Source organism: Rhinopithecus roxellana, chromosome 2 (assembly GCF_007565055.1).
Source record: "Rhinopithecus roxellana isolate Shanxi Qingling chromosome 2, ASM756505v1, whole genome shotgun sequence".
Lineage (NCBI taxonomy): Eukaryota > Metazoa > Chordata > Mammalia > Primates > Cercopithecidae > Rhinopithecus > Rhinopithecus roxellana.
In genome coordinates, this window is record NC_044550.1 from 130370715 (window position 1) to 130390508 (window position 19794).

General features: G+C 44.8%; 1 protein-coding gene across 9 annotated transcripts in view; it reads left to right on the plus strand.

The window, feature by feature from the left end:
- ADD1 (adducin 1) overlaps nt 1–19794 on the plus strand; it is a 92912-nt gene that overhangs the window by 35271 nt on the left and 37847 nt on the right. For all 9 annotated transcript variants that reach the window (XM_010384383.2, XM_010384389.2, XM_010384390.2 and 6 more), the window contains exons 3-4: nt 6264–6426; nt 10217–10368. In XM_010384383.2, the coding sequence (XP_010382685.1) occupies nt 6264–6426; nt 10217–10368 (315 nt within the window). The remainder of the gene's footprint in view (nt 1–6263; nt 6427–10216; nt 10369–19794) is intronic.

Consider the following 19794-nt stretch of genomic DNA (forward strand, 5'->3'; position numbering starts at 1 on the left):
CTATAATCCCAGCTACTCAGGCGGCTGAGGCAGGACAATCGCTTGAACCCGGGAGGTGGAGGTTGCAGTGAGCAGAGATTGTGCCAGTGCACTCCATCCTGGAGAACAGAGTGAGACTGTCTCAAAAAGAAACCAAAAAAACCCTAGCTCAGTCCTGGGTATATAGTAGGCCTTAACAGTACCTGCTTGTTGATTGATACCTTTAGTTAGAGTCAGCATTTTGAGTCATAGTCATGCCCAACTGAGTGTTTTCCAGATTGCACCTTTCAGTCAAGTAGTTGTATCTGCATAGTTTTCTCATGTTGATGCTGCTGCCTTTGTGTATGCTTCATCCTTTTTTGTCCCTTCTTCTGATTTGTTCTCGCTATGCCCCTTCGTATCAGGGGAGTATCATTTGGCAGAAAATCATTGATTTTTTTTTTTTTTTTTTGAGACGGAGTCTCACTCTGTCACCCAGGCTGGAGTGCAGTGGCGCGATCTGGGCTCACTGCAAGCTCCGCCTCCTGGGTTCACGCCATTCTCCTGCCTCAGCCTTCCGAGTAGCTGGGACTACAGGTGCCCGCCACCACGCCCGGCTAATTTTTTGTATTTTTAGTAGAGACGGGGTTTCACTGTTTCACTGTGTTAGCCAGGATGGTCTCGATCTCCTGACCTCGTGATCCACCCGCCTCGGCCTCCAAAAGTGCTGGGATTACAGGTGTGAGCCACCGCACCTGGCCTGATTTTCTCTTTTTTCTTTCTTTCTTTCTTTTTTTTTTTTTTTTGAGACGGAGTCTTGCTCTGTCGCCCAAGCTGGAGTGCAGTGGCCGGATCTCAGCTCACTGCAAGCTCCGCCTCCCGGGTTTAGGCCATTCTCCTGCCTCAGCCTCCTGAGTAGCTGGGACTACAGGCGCCCGCCACCTCACCTGGCTAGTTTTTTGTATTTTTTTTTTTTTTTAGTAGAGACGGGGTTTCACCGTGTTAGCCAGGATGGTCTTGATCTCTTGACCTCATGATCCAACCGTCTCGGCCTCCCAAAGTGCTGGAATTACAGACGTGAGCCACCGCGCCTGGCCTGATTTTCTTAAAAAAAAAAAAAAAAAAAAAAAAGATGTTGATTGTCTCTTATGTGCTGTTTAAGGAACTGGGGATTTAGCAGTAAATTAGACATACAAGGCCTTTAGTAGATTTTGTTTAGTTGTTGTTACTGAGGTGTAACTTACATAACGCACACAAATCTTAAGTATATAGCTTGGCAAATTTCGACATAAATGTTGCTTGTGTAGCTACCCAGATCAAGTCTCGGTCTTTACGCTCTCGTTGAAGGAAATAAACAATAAAGAACAAGCAGAAGGGCAGTGCAGACAGTAGTAGGACGATTAGATTAAGTGTGACACTCTCAGAAAGGCCGTTCTCAGGTGGGAAGGTTTAATCTGAACTCAATGACAGGAAGGGGCCAGTCTTTCAAGAATCAGGGGGCCGGGTGTGGGTGCTTGGCTGGGCATGGTGGCCCATGCCTGTAATCCCAGCACTTTGGGAGGCCAGTGCGGTGGATCACTTGAGCCCAGGAGTTTGAGACCAGCCTGGTGAAACACCATCTCTACAAAAAATATGAAAATTAGCTGGGCGTGGTAGCGTGCCCCTGCAGTCCTAGCTGCTCAAGAGGCTGAGGTGGGAGGTTCACTCAAGCTGAGGCTGCAGTGAGTTGTGATCGTGCCAGTGCACTCCAGCCTGGGTGACAGAGTGAGACCTTGTCTCCAAAAAAAAAAAGGAGAAATGTTCCCGGCTGAGGAACCAGCTAACATGAAATTCCTAGGATAGGGATGAACTTGATGAGCCCACAGAGGCAGAAGGCAGACAATGTGGTTCGGCCTGGGAGTGGCAGAGTGAGGTGCAGTGAAGTTGGAGAGAGGAGGGAGCAGATCCTGGAAGGCCGTGTTTGCTGAGATTGAGAGTTTCCATTGCATTCTGTGTGTGGCAGAGTCATTGGAGGGCTGCAGACAGGGAAAGGACAAATAGAATTTTAAAGAAAATTAATCTGGGTTTGGTTTAGAGTAAAAATCGGCTGGGGCAAGAGAAAAAGCTGTCTTCCAAATGAGAGATCATGGCAGCTTGGGCCAAGATGGCATAGTAGAGGGAGGAAGAGGTAGATTTGTATGGCTTTCATTTTGAAGGTAGTGTCAATAGGACTTGCTGATGGATGGGATGGAAGAAGTGAAAGGGAAAAAAAGAATCAGGATAACACCTGGACTTTTGGCTCGAGCAGTTTTCTTACATGAAAACAGCAAGAAGCTAAGTAAAAATGACTTGGGATAGTTGAGAAACTGGTAGCACCTAGTGTGTGCCAGGCGTTGTTCTAGGCACTGGGGATGCAGAGAGAAGAGAGTAAAGTTCTTGCCCACAGATGGTTTAGAACACAGTAACCATCAAGGCTGGGCGCGGTGGCTCATACCTGTAGTCCCAGTGCTTTGGGAGGCTGAGATAGTAGGATCAGTTGAGTCTAGGAGTTTGCAGCTGCAGTGAGCTATGATCACACCACTGAACTCCAGCCTGGGGCTTGAGGTTTTGCCAGATGGTTTGGTAGATTTGGAGGTGTTAGCAGGAAAGTGATTACAATGTAATCATTACAATGGATCTAAGCCAGTGAGGGACTTCAGAACGGGGAGGTGAGCAAAGGTGAGAAGGTGTTAGGGTGATAAATGGATGGAAGAAAGTGAGCTGGATGCTAGGAGGGGGTGGTTGCAGGGCGCATACTTGGCTTTGGGATTGAAGAGGGGGCATGGTTACTAGGAATGAGCAGGTGTAGTGCTGACCATGGACGTGGGAGCCTGAGGTGGGTTGGGTGCCAGGATCTTTGGAGGAGAGAAGGTCCAAAAGCAGAGAGGTAGGGAGGGTCCCAAGCTGAGAGTATGGATGTTGAACCAGCAAGAGTTATGATCAAAGTGGCACACACAAGGTCCTTAGACTAGTGACAGCTGGCTGGAGCCAGACGTTAAGATCCAGATTGGTGGCTCCAGGCCCTCACTCAGGACTAAGCTCAGCTCTGTGCCACATGTCCTTTCTGCACGTACAGGTCATCTGAAATGCTGTTTATGCATAGGGCTCCCGTACTGTGGTTTTCTTCTTTTTATGTCTTCCTTACCAAGCTTTAAGTTTCTGGATGGCAAGGACCATATTATTTATCAGTATGTATATCCTTAGCGCCTAAAACTGCACCCTGGTACTTAGTAGTGTGTGTCAAATTGAACTTTCCCTAGATCTGTATGTGGATTTGAAAACCATTGAAATAGATCCTTTGAATTTTCAGACTGAGAGCTCCTGAAGGCAAGGAGCTTTAGCTTTTGCTTTCCCTGTGACCAGCGCTGTCAGTGATGTTCAGGAGATGCCATCTGTATCTCTTTACTCTCTCTCTTTTTTTTTTGAGATGGAGTCTCACTCTGTCACCCAGGCTGGAGTACAGTGGCATGATCTTGGCTCACTGCAGCCTCCACCTCCAGAGTTCAAACGATTCTCCTGCCTCAGCCTCCCGAGTAGCTGGGATTACAAGTGTGCACCACCATATCCAGCGCACCACAACCTCCTCCTCCTGGGTTCAAGTGGTTCTCCTACCTCAGCCTCCCAAGGAGCTATGATTACAGGCACGAGCTTTCATGCCTGGCTTTTTGTATTTTTAGTAGAGACAGGGTTTCACCGTGTTGGCCAGGCTGGTCTCAAACTCCCGACCTCAAGTGATCTGCCTCCCTTGGCCTCCCAAAGTACTGGGATTACAGGTGGAAGCCACTGCGCCCGGCCTATCTGTATTTGCACATATTTCCCTTTCTCTCTCTTTCTCTCTCATTGCATTGTGCTTTGATAACAAAGATGGCTAAATAATCACCATGTTTTGCTTTTCTTCTTTATTTTTTGCTTGCAGTCAGAGTACTTCTCAGCTTTTCCCTTCCTCATGGATGACTACAAAATATGATCTGTGACATTACTTGTCATGGTTTGGTAAATAGGGGGTCCTCAGAGGGCTCTTGACACATTCTATTGTACCCTTAATTAACAGCAGTACATGTATTTGTTGTGTGCTTCCCCCAAGTGATAGGTACTCTTAGATTGTCTCTTGGCAATTTCTTGCAATATGTTTTCAGCTCAAGCAGTGACAAACTAGAAGTAAATTTGATGTGGATTAACATCCAGTGAATTTACATGTTCATATTGGATATCATTTATAACTGTTTGACAAGATTTTTTTTTTTTTTTTTTTTTTTTTTGAGATGGAGTCTCGCTCTGTCGCCCAGGCTGGAGTGCAGTGGTGCGATCTCGGCTCACTGCAAGCTCCACCTGCCGGGTTCACGCCATTCTCCTGCCTCAGCCTCCCGAGTATCTGGGACTACAGGTGCCCGCCACCATGCCCGGCTAATTTTTTGTATTTTTAGTAGAGATGGGGTTTCACTGTGTTAGCCAGGATGGTCTCGATCTCCTCACCTCGTGATCCGCCCACTTGGCCTCCCAAAGTGCTGGGATACAGGCGTGAGCCACCGCGCCCGGCCTCTTTTGTTTTTTCTTTTTTTTTTGAGACGCAGTCTCACTCTGTCCCTCAGGCTGGAGTGCCGTGGCCTGATCTCGGCTCACTGCAAGCTCCGCCTTCTGGGTTCACACCATTCTTCTGCCTCAGCCTCCCAAGTAGCTGGGACTACAGGTGCCCGCCACCACGCCCAGCTAATTTTTTGTATTTTTTGTAGAGACGGGGTTTCACCGTGTTAGCCAGGATGGTCTGGATATCCTGACCTTGTGATCCGCCTGCCTTGGCCTCCCAAAGTGCTGGGATTACAGGCAGGCGTGAGCCACCGTGCCTGGCTGATATTTATTTCATTTAAGGGTATGTGAAAAAATTATTTTAGTGCAGGTAGGGAATATAAATTGTCTGTATTGTTTTTTTTTTTTTTTTTTTTTTTTGAGACGGAGTCTTGCTCTGCCGCCCAGGCTGGAGTGCAGTGGCCGGCTCTCAGCTCACTGCAAGCTCCGCCTCCCGGGTTCACGCCATTCTCCTGTCTCAGCCTCCCGAGTAGCTGGGACTACAGGCGCCCGCCTCGTCGCCCGGCTAGTTTTTTTTGTATTTTTTTTTAGTAGAGACGGGGTTTCATTGTATTAGCCAGGATGGTCTCGATCTCCTGACCTCATGATCCGCCCGTCTCGGCCTCCCAAAGTGCTGGGATTACAGGCTTGAGCCACCGCGCCCGGCCATCTGTATTGTTATAATAGTGATTTTCTATTAAAATCACCATCAATCTAATTGCACTTTTTTTTTTGCCTGATTTAGTATTATTTGATAAAGGATGGATGTTTACGTTTTTTTTCCACATTTAAAACTAATTTGAAAAGTATTTTGAAGAAAGTACTGCAAAGGATAAAGTAGAATATGAAAAATTACTGATAATTCTATGACTAAAAGGATTACAATGAACATTTTGATGTATTCACTTTTTTTTTTTTTTTTGAGACAAAGTCTTGCTCTGTCGCCTAGACTGGAGTGCAGTGACGCAATCTCAGCTCACTGCAACCTCTGCCTCCTGGGTTCAAGCAATTCTCTTTTCTCAGCTTCCCAAGTAGCTGGGATTACAGGTGCCCACCACCACACCTGCCTAATTTTTTGTATTTTTAGTAGAGATGGGGTTTCACCATGTTGGCCAGGCTGGTCTTGAACTCCTAACCTCAGGTGATCTACCTGCCTTCGCCTCCCAAAGTGCTGGGATTCCAGGCATGAGCCACTGCGCCCAGCTAATGTATTTACTTTTAATCTTTTTATATCTTTAGGTATGTATTTGCTGTAATAAGGAGTGGTTATACTGCTTGATAACATTGTCACTCAAACATATATCAAGAGCAATTTTATGCCGTTTAAGTTTTTTAAGCTTTCCATGTTGAACGCATGCATAGCATTCCCAGTGTATTTTATCAGTCCTCTGTTGATTGAAATGTAGGATGTTTTTCCCTTTTATCAATAATGCTGGAATGAACATCCAAATGAATCAGTCTTTGAGCATTTCCTTGACTGTTTCCTTAAAATAGATTCCTAAGAGTAGAATTCCTGTTCAGAGTTTTAAGCTTTTATTGTAATAAATTCTTTCTAGAAAAGAATGTACCAGTTTATATTCCCAGCAGTAATGTGTGAGAATATCCGTTTGCCTTTCCAGCACTGGATGAAAACAAAAAATTAGTCTATGTGATAGCTACTCCTGACCCTCTGCCCAAGGAACAGAAAATAAATGCTATCTCAGTGTTTTAATATTTTTTACTAGGCTTTCTGTGAAGAATTGGAATCAATGATACAGGAGCAATTTAAGAAGGGGAAGAACCCCACAGGCCTATTGGCATTACAGCAGATTGCAGATTTTATGACCACGAATGTACCAAATGTCTACCCAGCAGCTCCGCAAGGAGGGATGGCTGCCTTAAACATGAGTGAGTAGTTCCTGATTTTTGATATATGTTCTGTGGTTTTCAGGTAAAATTTCCTGAAGATTGCTCATGTGAAATAAATGGGCATGTAACTGTGTAACATGACAGAGTTGAGTATTTTGAAAATTAATATGTTTTCGTTAGTCATAGTAAAAGATAGGCTGGAATTCTGAAATCGTCTTGAATGTTGCAGACTCCTCTTTTCTTAGCCAGTGAGACTGTTATTTCCGAGGCAGATGACTTTTTATGTGTCTTCCCAGCCCCTATGTAGATTAAAATAAACTAATCAGAAATAATGCTTGTGGAATGGCTTGTCGGTTTTGCCTGGCCAGCATTTCTTACCTGGCATTCTTCACTGCTGCATCCTAGCTAGTGAGAAAGAGAAATTCTAAAAGAAAAGCCAAAGGAAAAATACTGGATGGGTGAATATGAGCAAAGAATGGTCAGCTGTGCAAGAATGGAGCTGTGCCATGGCGATCGAGTTTGTAAATGTTTAACATGACAAAGCATCAACTAATCTGAGCCACCGTGTATTGTACAGGATTGGTCTCGGATGGGTCTGGTTGGATGGTCAAATCCAAGTGCCCAAAATAAGGTACTGGTTTCTGTTAGATCTGCTGACGTTTGCTCTTTACCTGTCTCCTCTGTGGTATTCTTAGAAGTTGAATAGCATTCACCAGATCTGATATATATTGTAATTAATATCTGTAGAATATTAAGAATCACATTCAATCCATAGCTGAAGCCTCCATCCTGAAATCACATGGCCACCACCAGTAAAGTTTTCATGTGGATTCCGTTTATTTTGTTGTTGTTTTTGAGATGGCATCTTGCTCTGTCTCCCAGGCTGGAGTGCAGTGGTGAGATCTCAGCTCCCTGCAAACCACCACCTCCCAGGTTCAAGCTATTATCCTGCCTCAGCCTCCCGAGTAGCTGAGATTACAGGCACGCACCACCACTCCTGGCTAATTGTTGTATTGTAGCAGAGACTGGTTTCGCCATGTTGACCAGGCTGGTCTCAAACTCCTGATCGCAAGTGATCCACTCGCCTCAGTCTCCCTGAGTGCTGGGATTACGGACATGAGCCATCACACCTGGCCTATTTCTTCTGTATTAATTAGCAAGAATATTCTGTCAGGAGAAACTTCCCTTCAGTTCTTTCGGTTACCTGGTGGTACAGTTTGTGTAGGAAAGACAGGATCCCTTTCCAAAATAATAAGTTGGTTTCCAATCATCCTTCAGTGATGAACAATTAGTTTTTTTTTTAGTATCATTTGAATTTATGATTTAAACAGTCAGTGTGTTTCACATCATTGCAGTTATTATCTGGATTTGTTGAGAACTTTCCTTCTAAATGGATGTTGAGTTTTGTGAAATGCTTCTTTTCTCTCTGTTAAAATGATCACCTAGTCTTTCTTCTTTAGTTTGATATGGTGAATTATGTTTATTGGTAGGTATTTTTTTTTGTTTTGTGTGTTCATTTATTTATTTAGAGATAAGGTCTTGCTCTTTCACCCATGCTGGAGTACAGTGGCACGATCACAGCTCAGTACAACTTTGAACTCCTGGGCTTAAGGGATCCTCCATGCCTGGTTAATTTTTCTCTTTTCTTTTCTTTTTTGAGATGGAGTCTCGCTCTGTCACCCAGGCTGGAGTGCAGTGGCGCGATCTCGGCTCACTGCAAGCTCCACCTCCCGGGTTCACGCCATTCTCCTGCCTCAGCCTCCCGAGTAGCTGGGACTACAGGCGCCCGCCACCTCACCCGGCTAGTTTTTTGTATTTTTTTAGTAGAGACGGGGTTTCACCGTGTTAGCCAGGATGGTCTCGATCTCCTGACCTTGTGATCCGCCCGCCTCGGCCTCCCAAAGTGCTGGGATTACAGGCTTGAGCCACCGCGCCCGGCCCCTCCCTCCTTTCTCTTTCCCTTCTTTCTACCCTCCCTTTCTTTCTCTTCCTTCTCTTCCCTCTCTCCTCTCCCTTTTTTCTTTCCCCTCCCTCCCTCCCTCCCTCCCTTCCTTCCCTCCCTCCCTCCCTCCTCCCCTCCCCTCCCCTCCCTCCCTCCCTTTTTTTTTTTTTTTTTTGAGATGGAGTCTCCCTCTGTCGCCCAGACTGGAGTGCAGTGGCGTGATCTCGGCTCACTGCAAGCTCTGCCTCCCAAGTTTATGCCATTCTGCTGCCTCAGCCTCCCGAGTAGCTGGGACTACAGGCGCCCACCACCTCGCCCGGCTAGTTTTTTGTATTTTTAGTAGACCCGGGGTTTCACCGTGTTAGCCAGGATGGTCTCGATCTCCTGACCTCGTGATCCGCCCGCCTCGGCCTCCCAAAGTGCTGGGATTACAGGCGTGAGCCACCGCGCCCGGCTCCTTCCTTAAATGTTTTGCAGAATTGACAGTGAAGTCGTCTGGATCTAGAGTTTTCTTTGTGGGGATGTTTTTAACTGTAAGTTTTGCTTCATAGCTATTCAGGATATCTGTTTCTTCTGGAGTGAACTTTGGTAGCTTTTATCTTTGAAAGAATTTGTCTGTTTCATCTAAGTTAAATAATTTGCTGGTATAGTTGTTTGTGTAATCCCTTTATTATTTTTTTAATGTCTGTAGTATGGGTAGTATGTCCTCTCTCCACTTCTTCATATTGGTTATTATTATTATTATTTTTTATTTTCTTTATTTATTTTTTTTGAGACGGAGTCTCGCTCTGTCACCCAGGGTGGAATGCAGTGGCCGGATCTCAGCTCACTGCAAGCTCCGCCTCCCGGGTTTACGCCATTCTCCTGCCTCAGCCTCCGGAGTAGCTGGGACTACAGGCGCCCGCCACCTCGCCCGGCTAGATTTTTGTATTTTTTTAGTAGAGACGGGGTTTCACCGTGTTAGCCAGGATGGTCTCGATCTCCTGACCTCGTGATCCGCCCGTCTCGGCCTCCCAAAGTGCTGGGATTACAGGCTTGAGCCACCGCGCCCGGCCTATTATTTTTTTTAAGATGGAGTCTTGCTGTGTCTCCCAGGCTGGAGTGCAGTGGCACGATCTCGCTCACTGCAAACTCCACCTCCCGAGTTCACGCCATTCTGCCGCAGCCTCCCGAGTAGCTGGGAGTACAGGTGCCCGCCACCACGCCCGGCTAATTTTTTGTATTTATTTTTAGTAGAGAAGGTGTTTCACCGTGTTAGCCAGGATGGTCTTGATCTCCTGACCTTGTGATCCATCCGCCTCGGCCTCCGAAAGTGCTGGGATTATAGGTGTGAGCCACCGCGCCCGGCCCATATTGGTTATTTCTTTCTCCTGTCTTTCGTTAAGTCTGGCTAGAGGTTTATCTTATTTTATTATTTGTATTTTATTTTTAATCTTCTCAAAGATTCGACTTTTGCTTTAATCAAAAAGCCTTAAAAACACTTTTCTCTAATGTATACGTTTAATGCTGTAAATTTCCTTTTAAGCACTCTTTACTGCACCCCACAAATTTGGCTATCTTTTTGTTATTGATTTCTAACTTAATTGTGTTAGTATTGGAAAACAGTCATTATGAAAGTGTCTTTGAAGTTGTCAAGACTTTATTGCCTAATGTGGAAGATAAATATCTCAGAACCATTAGTATTTGATTTGCATTTGATAAGAAATGTTAATCTTTGAGGCTTTTTGATAAGTCTGGCTTTGTTGCCTTGGCTATTCACAGCTGCCAACATAAGCACTACAGCCTCAAACTCGTGGCTTCAGGTCATCCTCCTGCCTTAGCCTGAGTAACTAGGACCACAGGCGTATACCATTGCACCTGGCTGAGTTTTGTTTTTCTATATTTCAGGTCTTGGTATGGTGACTCCTGTGAACGATCTTAGAGGATCTGATTCGATTGCATATGACAAAGGAGAGAAGTTGTTGCGGTGTAAATTGGCAGCATTTTATAGACTAGCAGATCTCTTTGGGTGGTCTCAGCTTATCTACAATCATATCACAGTGAGTATTAAATGGGGTAGTAAGTTGAAAGATAAATGAAATATTTTGTGTCTGGCATCACCTCTTTCCATTTAGGAGAAGAGGAAAGCAGGCTGAGCTTCAATAAGTCTTGGAATACCTCTTCTGATTCCTGACTACAGAGTCTAATAACCTGAGAATCAGCCAGTTTGGGTTTAAAGTTACAGGAATAGCAGTTCTTGAAAATTTCTTTCTTGCATGCTAACCTAATAAAACAACTAAGTGTTTACCAGATTATACACAGTTTCTAAAATTATTTTTATGCTTAAAAACCTAAGAATGATGATGTTTTCTTTCTTAGTCTGACCAAAGCCTTCCATCTCTCAAACTTATTTCTTCAGCTACTCCAGTTTTAACTATTTTTCAACATTATTAGGATCTCTTTTCCTTCATTCTGGGTATCTGCTTTCTCTGGACCAAGTGCTGTTCTAACTGGGGTTTTATCAGTGGACAACATGAGTCCTTCCCTTGTGGACGGTCACTTCTTCATCCCAATCCATTAGCCTATTGTTCACTCCCTACTTTGTCCATCTTGTATTTCCTGGTCCCTCATTTCAGTAATACTCTGCCAATCCTGTACTATCCCTCCCAGCTTCTGAGTAGCCAAATCCTGCTGTGGAAACCCTCCCAGCAGAGCCCATTGCCTTTCTCCATAGGTTCACCCAAATCTCAAATGGACCCATGACAGCCTGGCAACCAGAACTCATCTCTCTTCCATCCTCACTAATATTCAAGCCTTCTCCACTATCTTTGAGACTCCTGACCTCTTTCTTCCACCAAATGACCTCATCATGTCACAGAAAAAGTGGGTACCCTTACTGACATTTGTAGCCATTCTGTGCGCTTGACCGCCCGTTACAATGTCCTGCCTTCTGCCTGTGGCCAGACTTCGCTCCTCTGGCTTGGAACTCCACCCTTCCTGCCTTCTTCGATTCCCAGTGCATTGCCAGGGTTCTTCTGTCCTTCGCTCGTTGGTAGAGATAGCTTCTTCGTTTGAACTGCTTCCTTCCTTTGGTTTTGAAACTTGTTCCAGTCTTCTGGTTTTTTTCGTGTCACTTCTTTTAAAGGACATTTTAAGTTGTTAGTACAGTGCCTGCTGTTTGTATCAAGTGTACCTTATACAGATGCCTAATTTCACCAATACTTGCATCCCTCGAGGCAAGCACTGTGTGCGCTGTTGAGTTTGCTGAAGCATTTCCTCCGTACTCACACGCACATAGGTTTTTCCACATGTGGACTCATAACTAGCGGTGCTTTGTTAAGCCCCATTCTGGACTCAGGAATGCTAAGCCTCCTGAGGTGATGGTCTGGAGCTCACCTTGTGGTTAGTGTGTTGTGCCTCTGGGACTTGATATTGGTCTCTGCCAGAGAGACTGAGTTGGCTTCCATCCATCTGTTCTTGTTTCCACTTAAATGAGCTTTTCAAAATGCAAGCCTTACCATGTCGTGCTCTTGTGTGCAGCACGCTCACTCTGTGTAGAATGTCACTGCTGCTTTATTCCCCTTTGGCAGTTATCCCCATCCATTCTGTATGTTTAGCTGTAACTGTCCCTCTCTGCCCACAGGAATATAAATTCCACAGGGAGAGCCTCTGTTGTGGTCTCTGCTGTGGCCCCAGGGCCCATGGCACAGAGTAGGCATGCAGTAAACCTATGTCAGGTGAAAAACTGAATGAAACCCCCTGCTCAACTGAAGTGACTTCAGTAAGATTGTGAACGAGAGCTCGCTGGGACCTTTTGACATTTGATCTTTGGGTCCAGTTAGCCTAGCACAAATGCCAGCTCCCTTCCTGGTAGCTACAGGGAAATTGCTGGCCTCTGTCGTCTAATTATACTTGACAGAATGCTCTAGTGGAGATTTAATGCTAAATGGTTGCCTGAAGATTAGTGCCATGAAAATGTTACAGCTGTGATAGGAAATGTAATCCCTAGCTGTAATAACAGCTTCACATTCTTTGCAGGTTTTAAAATGCTGTTTGCCTAGTCCTTTTTTGAACGCTGATTAAGTAAGTTTGAATTGGTTAAATTGTTTGTTTTCTCCTCCTTTAATTGTTTAAGAATTGGCAAAATTAAAACATAAGTGTTTACTCTTCTGTAAATTATCTCCATGGGGCTTAATACCAAGTAAAAAGAAATGACGTTACCTAAAATGTTTCCTATGTCTTATAAACTAGAACTAGAGAATCTTTAAGGAAGAAAGGTGTTGGTTTATTTTGTTTTACTATTATGGCATCCATTTCTTATTTACAATCTAGGTATGGTACAGACGCTTAACAGAAAAGCAAATACTAACAGTATCAACAAAAAGTGACAGCAGGTCATTCTGCCCTGTAAAGAGGGTCATAGGGATTTTCTGCTAAAGGGATTTAAATTTGCTTGTAGGTGTTAGAAGATTGGAGATGATTGTCTGAAGCAGATCTTTGTTTTAAGATTGCATTGGATTTGGAGAAGTGTTTGTGGGGACTGGGGGAAGGGGGACAAGACGGGGTGGCCCACTTAGCACAGTGTACTGGGCTTCCTCTCTTGGTGGCTCTTAGCTGATGGCTTGGCCTGTCCGTCCTGATGTCAGTGGAATACCTTCAAGGCTTCACACCTGCAGAACCTGGCTGGTGCTCGTTCAACTCCATTCTGGATTCCAGGGAATGCTAAGCACCGAGGTGATGGTCTGGACCCACCTTTGTGACCAGTGCCCTGTGCTTCAGGGACGTGCTAGTGGTCTCCTCTGGAGGTACTGAATTGGGTACTGCGTTGGTCTGCAACAGGAGAATCTCATTCTTCATACACAGAGAAGGGGCAGTACATGTGTGGGAAGAGACACACACACGGAGAGCAGTGCTGGTCTGACGGGGAGGGACCACTGCAGAGGAAACTGACTTCAAAATGTCCTTCTCTATTTTTACTTGATGTTTGTAATTTTGCACTTTCTCCTTTTTGCTTTAGATTCAGAGAATTGAATGTTTTAAGCCTTTAAAATTAAAATATGTATTAATAGATCTGTTAAGCTTGCAGTTGGAAATAAATGTTAAAATAAGTAAAGAGGGAAACATTATTATATTAATTACAGCATTATTATTACTGTTTTTGAGACAGGGTCTCTCTGTCACCCAGACTGGAGTGCAGTGGTGGAATCTCGGCTCACTGCAACCTCCACTGCCTTGGTTCAAGTGATCCTCCTGCCTCAGCCTCCCAAGTAGCTGGAACAGGCATGTGCCACCATGCGCAGGTGTGCACCACCATGCCACTGGCTAATTTTTGTATTTTTAGTAGAGACAGGGTTTCGTCATGTTGGCCAGGCTGGTCTCAAACTCCTGGCCTCAAGTGATCTGCCTGCCTTGGCCTCCCAAAGTGCTGGTATTATAGGTGTGAGCTACTGTGCCCAGCCCAGCATTATTTGTAATAATGAAATTATTATTATTATTATTTTAGGCAGAGTCTCGCTCTGTGGACCAGGCTGGAGTGCTGTGGCATGATCTCGGCTCACTGCAACCTCTGCCTCCTGGGTTCAAGCAGTTCTCCTGTCTCGGGATACCAAGTAGCAGGGATTACAGGCACCTGCCACCACACCCGGCTAATTTTTTTGTATTTTTACTAGAGACAGCGTTTCACCATGTTGGCCAAGCTGGTTTTGAACTCCTGACCTCAAGTGATACACTCACCTTGGCCTCGCAAAGTGCTAGAGTTATAGGCGTGAGCCACTGCACCCAGCCGATAATGAAATATTTTAAGAGTCCTTAACTATTCAGAAGTAGATAGGAAATGGCTCAGTTATTCAATATCAAGTTGAGAAAATGTTGTATACTATGAAAAACAATTACAAAATTATGTAGAACAAGTGAAACATGAAAAATGAAAGGTGGCCGGGCGCGGTGGCTCAAGCCTGTAATCCCAGCACTTTGGGAGGCCGAGACGGGCGGATCACGAGGTCAGGAGATCGAGACCATCCTGGCTAACACAGTGAAACCCCGTCTCTACTAAAAATACAAAAACTAGCCGGGCGAGGTGGCGGGCGCCTGTAGTCCCAGCTACTCGGGAGGCTGAGGCGGGAGAATGGCGCAAACCCGGGAGGCGGAGCTTGCAGTGAGCTGAGATCGGGCCACTGCACTCCAGTCCGGGCGACAGAGCGAGACTCCGCCTCAAAAAAAAAAAAAAAAAAAAAAAAAAAAAAAAAAAAAAAAAAAAAAAAAAAAAAAGAAAAATGAAAGGTATTAGAAATGAGAAAATATGAAATGTATAGTGTTTACAGCTATATGAAATATGTGCATCTATATATATATAGACAAAAGAGAAATGACTGACCAAAAAAACAGCTCTGTAATATTTTTAAAATGTGGAACGTGACAGCATGCTTCTAAAAGTAAGATGGAAGAGCAGAAGGCCAAGAATAGCTAAGACACTCGGCCGGGTGCGGTGGCTCACGCCTATAATCCCAGCACTTTGGGAGGCCAAGGTGGGTGGATCACTTGAGGTCAGGAGATCGAGACCATGCTCGCTAACTCAGTGAAACCCTATCTCTACTAAAAATACAAAAAATTAGGCGTGGTGGCGGGCGCCTGTAGTCCCAGCTGCTTGGGAGGCTGAGGCAGCAGAATGGTGTGAACCCAGGAGGCGGAGCTTACAGTGAGCCGAGGTTGTGCCACTGTATTCCAGCCTGGGCGACAGAGTAAGACTCTGTCTTGGGGAAAAAAAAAATTGCTAAGACACTCCTGAAGAACAGTTCGGCAAGGAGATTTTTCTTACCAGATGTCAAACTTAATATAAAGTGGTGGTAATTAATATAGTGTCCTTTGGGCAAAGGAAGATGCAGATGGATCAGTGGGACCGAATTGCATGCATTGAAACAGAAATGCCGGGGTCAGCATTGCAGCTCAGCGGAGTGGGGGACGGACTTGGCAATGACGGGTGTTGGGACGCTTGGGTAGAAAAGTCACAAGTGGAAATAATTATATGAGACTTCTATACTATACATAATTACAAAGCAATCCCAGTGAGTTAAAGATTAAATGTGAAACGTAATACTTTAACAATTTTAGGACTAGTATACGTGAAAATCACTGGCCTTGAACCTCTGGCCTAAGGAAAGATGTCTTGTGATACAAAAATCACTTATCATAAAAGAAAAGATGGTTAAATTTGTCTACATTTAAAGTAAACAAAATTTTTCCTTATTAAAAGATACCATAGGCCAGGTGTGGTGGCTCACGCCTGTAATCCCAGCATTTTGGGAGGCTGAGGTGGGTGGATCACCTGACGTTAGGAGATTGAGACCAGCCTGGCCAACATGATGAAAACCTGTCTCTACCAAAAAATACAAAAAAAATTAGCCAGGCATGGTGGCATGCTTGTAGTCCCAGCTGCTGAGGAGGCTGAGACAAGAGAATCGCTTGAACCCTAGAGGCAGAGGTTGTAACGAGCTGAGATTGTGCCACTGCACTCCAGCCTGGGCGGCAGAGTGAGACCCTGTCTCAAAAAAAAAAAAAAAATAATAATAATAAATAAAAGATACCATAAAGACAGTAATAATAAAAGCCACAACCTGGAAGGTTTGTCCTGCGTGTAGCTGGGGCTGGGTGCAGTGGCTCATGCCTGTAATCTCTACACTTTGGGAGACCAAGTTGGGCACATCACTTGAGGCCAGGAGTTTGAGACTAATGTGGCCGACGTGTGAAACTCCGTCTCTGCTAAAAATACAAAATTAGCCAGGCATGGTGGCGCACGCCTGTAATCCCAGCTACTCGGAGGCTGAGACAGGAATCACTTGAACTTGGGAGGTATAGGGTGCAGTGAGCTGAAATCGTGCCACTGCACTCCAGCCTGGGCGGCAGAGTGAGACTCCATCTCAAAACAAAACAAAAAAAAAAATAGAAATCATATCTGGAATAGATAACTGTCAGTAAGAAAAAGACAAACCAGTATAAAATGGACAAAAGGCAAGAAAGGAGTTTCACAGAAGGGGAGCTAAGAATGCCTTATAAAAATATGAAAAGTTACTGAAATCATTTAGTAACCAGGAAATTATAAATTCATATCACAAATGGCATAGATACCAGTTTTTTTTTCTTTTTTTTTTTTTGAGACAGAGTCTCATTCTGTCACCCAGGCTGGAGTCAGTGGTATGATCTCTGCTCCCTGTAGTCTCCACCTCCCAGGTTCAGGCGATTCTCCTGCCTCAGCTTCCCGAGTAGCTGGCACTACAGGCAGGTGCCATCACACCCCACTAATTTTTGTATTTTTAGTAGAGACAGGGTTTCACCATATTGGGCAGGCTGGTCTCGAACTCCTGACCTCGTGATCTGCCTGCCTCGGCCTCCCAAAGCGCTGGGATTACAGGTGTCAGCCACCGGGCCTGGTGCCAGACATCAGATTTTAATTTTTAAAAAAGATCGGCCGGGCGCGGTGGCTCACGCCTGTAATCCCAGCACTTTGGGAGGCTGAGGCGGGCGAATCACAAGGTCAGGAGATCGAGACCACGGTGAAACCCTGTCTCTATTAAAAATACAAAAAATTAGCCGGGCGTGGTGGTGGGCGCCTGTAGTCCCAGCTACTCAGGAGGCTGAGGCAGGAGAATGGCGTGAACCTGGGAGGCGGAGCTTGCATTGAGCCGAGATTGCGTCACTGCACTCCAGCCTGGGTGACAGAGCGAGACTCTGCCTCAAAAAAAAAAAAAAAAAAAAAAAAGATGGTTGTAGGGTTGTAGCCGGGCGCGGTGGCTCAAGCCTGTAATCCCAGCACTTTGGGAGGCCGAGACGGGCGGATCACGAGGTCAGGAGATCGAGACCATCCTGGCTAACACGGTGAAACCCCGTCTCTACTAAAAAATACAATAAACTACCCGGGCGAGATGGCGGGTGCCTGTAGTCCCAGCTACTTGGGAGGCTGAGGCAGGAGAATGGCGTAAACCCAGGGAGGTGGAGCTTGCAGTGAGCCGAGATCTGGCCACAGCACTCCAGCCTGGGCGACAGAGCCAGACTCCGTCTCAAAAAAAAAAAAAAAAAAAAAGATGGTTGTAGATGCACAGAACTATCATGTACTTACTACTGGATGACTGTATCTTCAATTAGGCTCTTTGGAAAATAACTTGGTGTTACCTCCTAGTTTATTATGCTAGAGAAACTTGAATACGTACAGTAGGAGACAGGTACAAGAATGTTTATGGCAGCATAGTTTTTAATAGCAATGACTGAAACCACATCCACTTATGGAAGAATAGATTCATAAATTTTAGTGTATTCATTGAGTGGATACTATACAGCAGTGAAAATAAATTATAGTCATGTTGGTCATAATCTGGAGGAATCACAAAAATAATGTTGAGAAAAAGTCAGTGAAAAACACAGTATGATTTCAATTATGTAAAGTTAATAAGCAGGTAAAAATTAAACAATAAATTGCTTAGGGATGACTGGGAAAACTGTAAAGAAAAAAAGGGAATGCTTAATACATAATTCTGAATAGTGGTTACTTTTGGGTTATGAGGGAAGAGAAACAGCTTCAGAGATAACTAGAATTATTGTATTTCTTTCTTTTTCTTTTTTTTTTTTTTGAGACGGAGTCTTGCTCTGTCACCCAGGCTGGAGTGCAGTGGTGCGATCTCGGCTGTCTGCAAGCTCTGTCTGCCAGGTTCACACCATTCTCCTGCCTCTACCTCCCGATTAGCTGGGAGTATACGTGCCCGCCACCACTCCCGGCTAATTTTTTTTGTATTTGTAGTAGAGACAGGGCTTCACCGTTTTAGCCAGGATGGTCTCCATCTCCTGACCACGTGATCCACCCTTCTCGGTCTCCCAAAGTACTGGGATTACAGGCGTGAGCCACCACGCCTGGCCACTAGAATTACTGTATTTCTTAAGCTAATTGATAGATACATGGATGTTTGCCTTACACTTACATTGTCTTATATCTTCTAAATACCCTTGTATCTTCTAAATACCCTTGTATGTGTGTTTTCAAAATAAAGGCTTTTAAAATAAGCAAAAAAAAAAAAAAAAAAAAATCTGAAACTTAATCTTTTCTTATTTTCATCCGTATTTTTCTTCATTCCAACCAGTATATACACAGATCCCTTGTTTTATGTTTTTTTTGACTGAACTTAGGAATTAAGACAGCTGCTTACTTTTGTGTTAAATAGTTTAAAAGGTCAGCATGGCCGGGCACGGTGGCTCAAGCCTGTAATCCCAGCACTTTGGGAGGCCAAGACGGGCGGATCACGACGTCAGGAGATCGAGACCATCCTGGCTAACACGGTGAAACCCTGTCTCTACTAAAAATACAAAAACTAGCTGGGCGAGGTGGCGGGCGCCTGTAGTTCCAGCTACTCGGGAGGCTGAGGCAGGAGAATGGCGTAAACCCGGGAGGCGGAGCTTGCAGTGAGCTGAGATCCGGCCACTGCACTCCAGTCCGGGCTGCAGAGCGAGACTCCGCCTCAAAAAAAAAAAAAAAAAGAAAAAAGTCCGCATGCTTTTTAAGATAAAGGAGGCTGGGCACAGTGGCTCACGCCTGTAATCCTAGCATTTTTGGAGGCCAGAAAAAGTGGACACATCACTTGAGGCCATGAGTTTGAGACCAGCCTGGCTGACGTGGTGAAACCCTGTCTCTACTAAAAATACAGAAATTAGCTGGGCATGGTGTGCCTGTAATCCCAGCTACTCAGAGGCTGAGGCAGGAGAATCACTTGAACCCGGGAGGCAAAGGTTACAGTGAGCTGATAACATGCCCTTGCACTCCAGGCGAGAGAATGAGCTTTGTCTCAAAAACAGGAAAAAAAAAAAAAAAAAAAAAAAAAAAGGATAAAGGAGCTGACTTTAGGAAATAGAAAGCAAGGCTGACTCAGCTTTGCAAAGAAGTGGGTCATAGAGATTTATAGAGACTGGGTGTTGTAGTTCACCATCCATGTAAATGACCCCAGCAATGATTTACTGTTGCTGCTCCCACTACCACTAATGATGGTAATAATGGGGAGATGCCATTTATTGGAAGCTTTATTGTTGACACAGGCTCTTTTCATCCCCACTTAGTCATGAGGAAAACAGGGTGCCCGAAACACCATAGCCAGTTCTTGGCAGAGCTAGGGTTTGAACCTAAATCTTATCTGACTTTGGATTTTGTGCTCTTAACCCTGTTATGCTCTACTAAGGCAATCAGGTGAGTTTAGCCTAAGGATCTTATAAAGGGAGACAGGATAGATTCAGATGCCTGAAAATTAGATTGTAGAAGGGGGTTAGACTTTGTTCTGTGTTATATACTAGAGGCAGTGGTGACAAACACAGGAAAACAGATTTCTTCTCAGTGCTGGAAAGAACGTTTTAATCCTTAAGTCTCTCCAGTAGCTGTTTGTCATAGTGCTTCAGCACCCATGACGTAGTGGGCTCTCATTGAGTAGGTGGCCATTTCTTTCCTGAATGACGAAATGAGG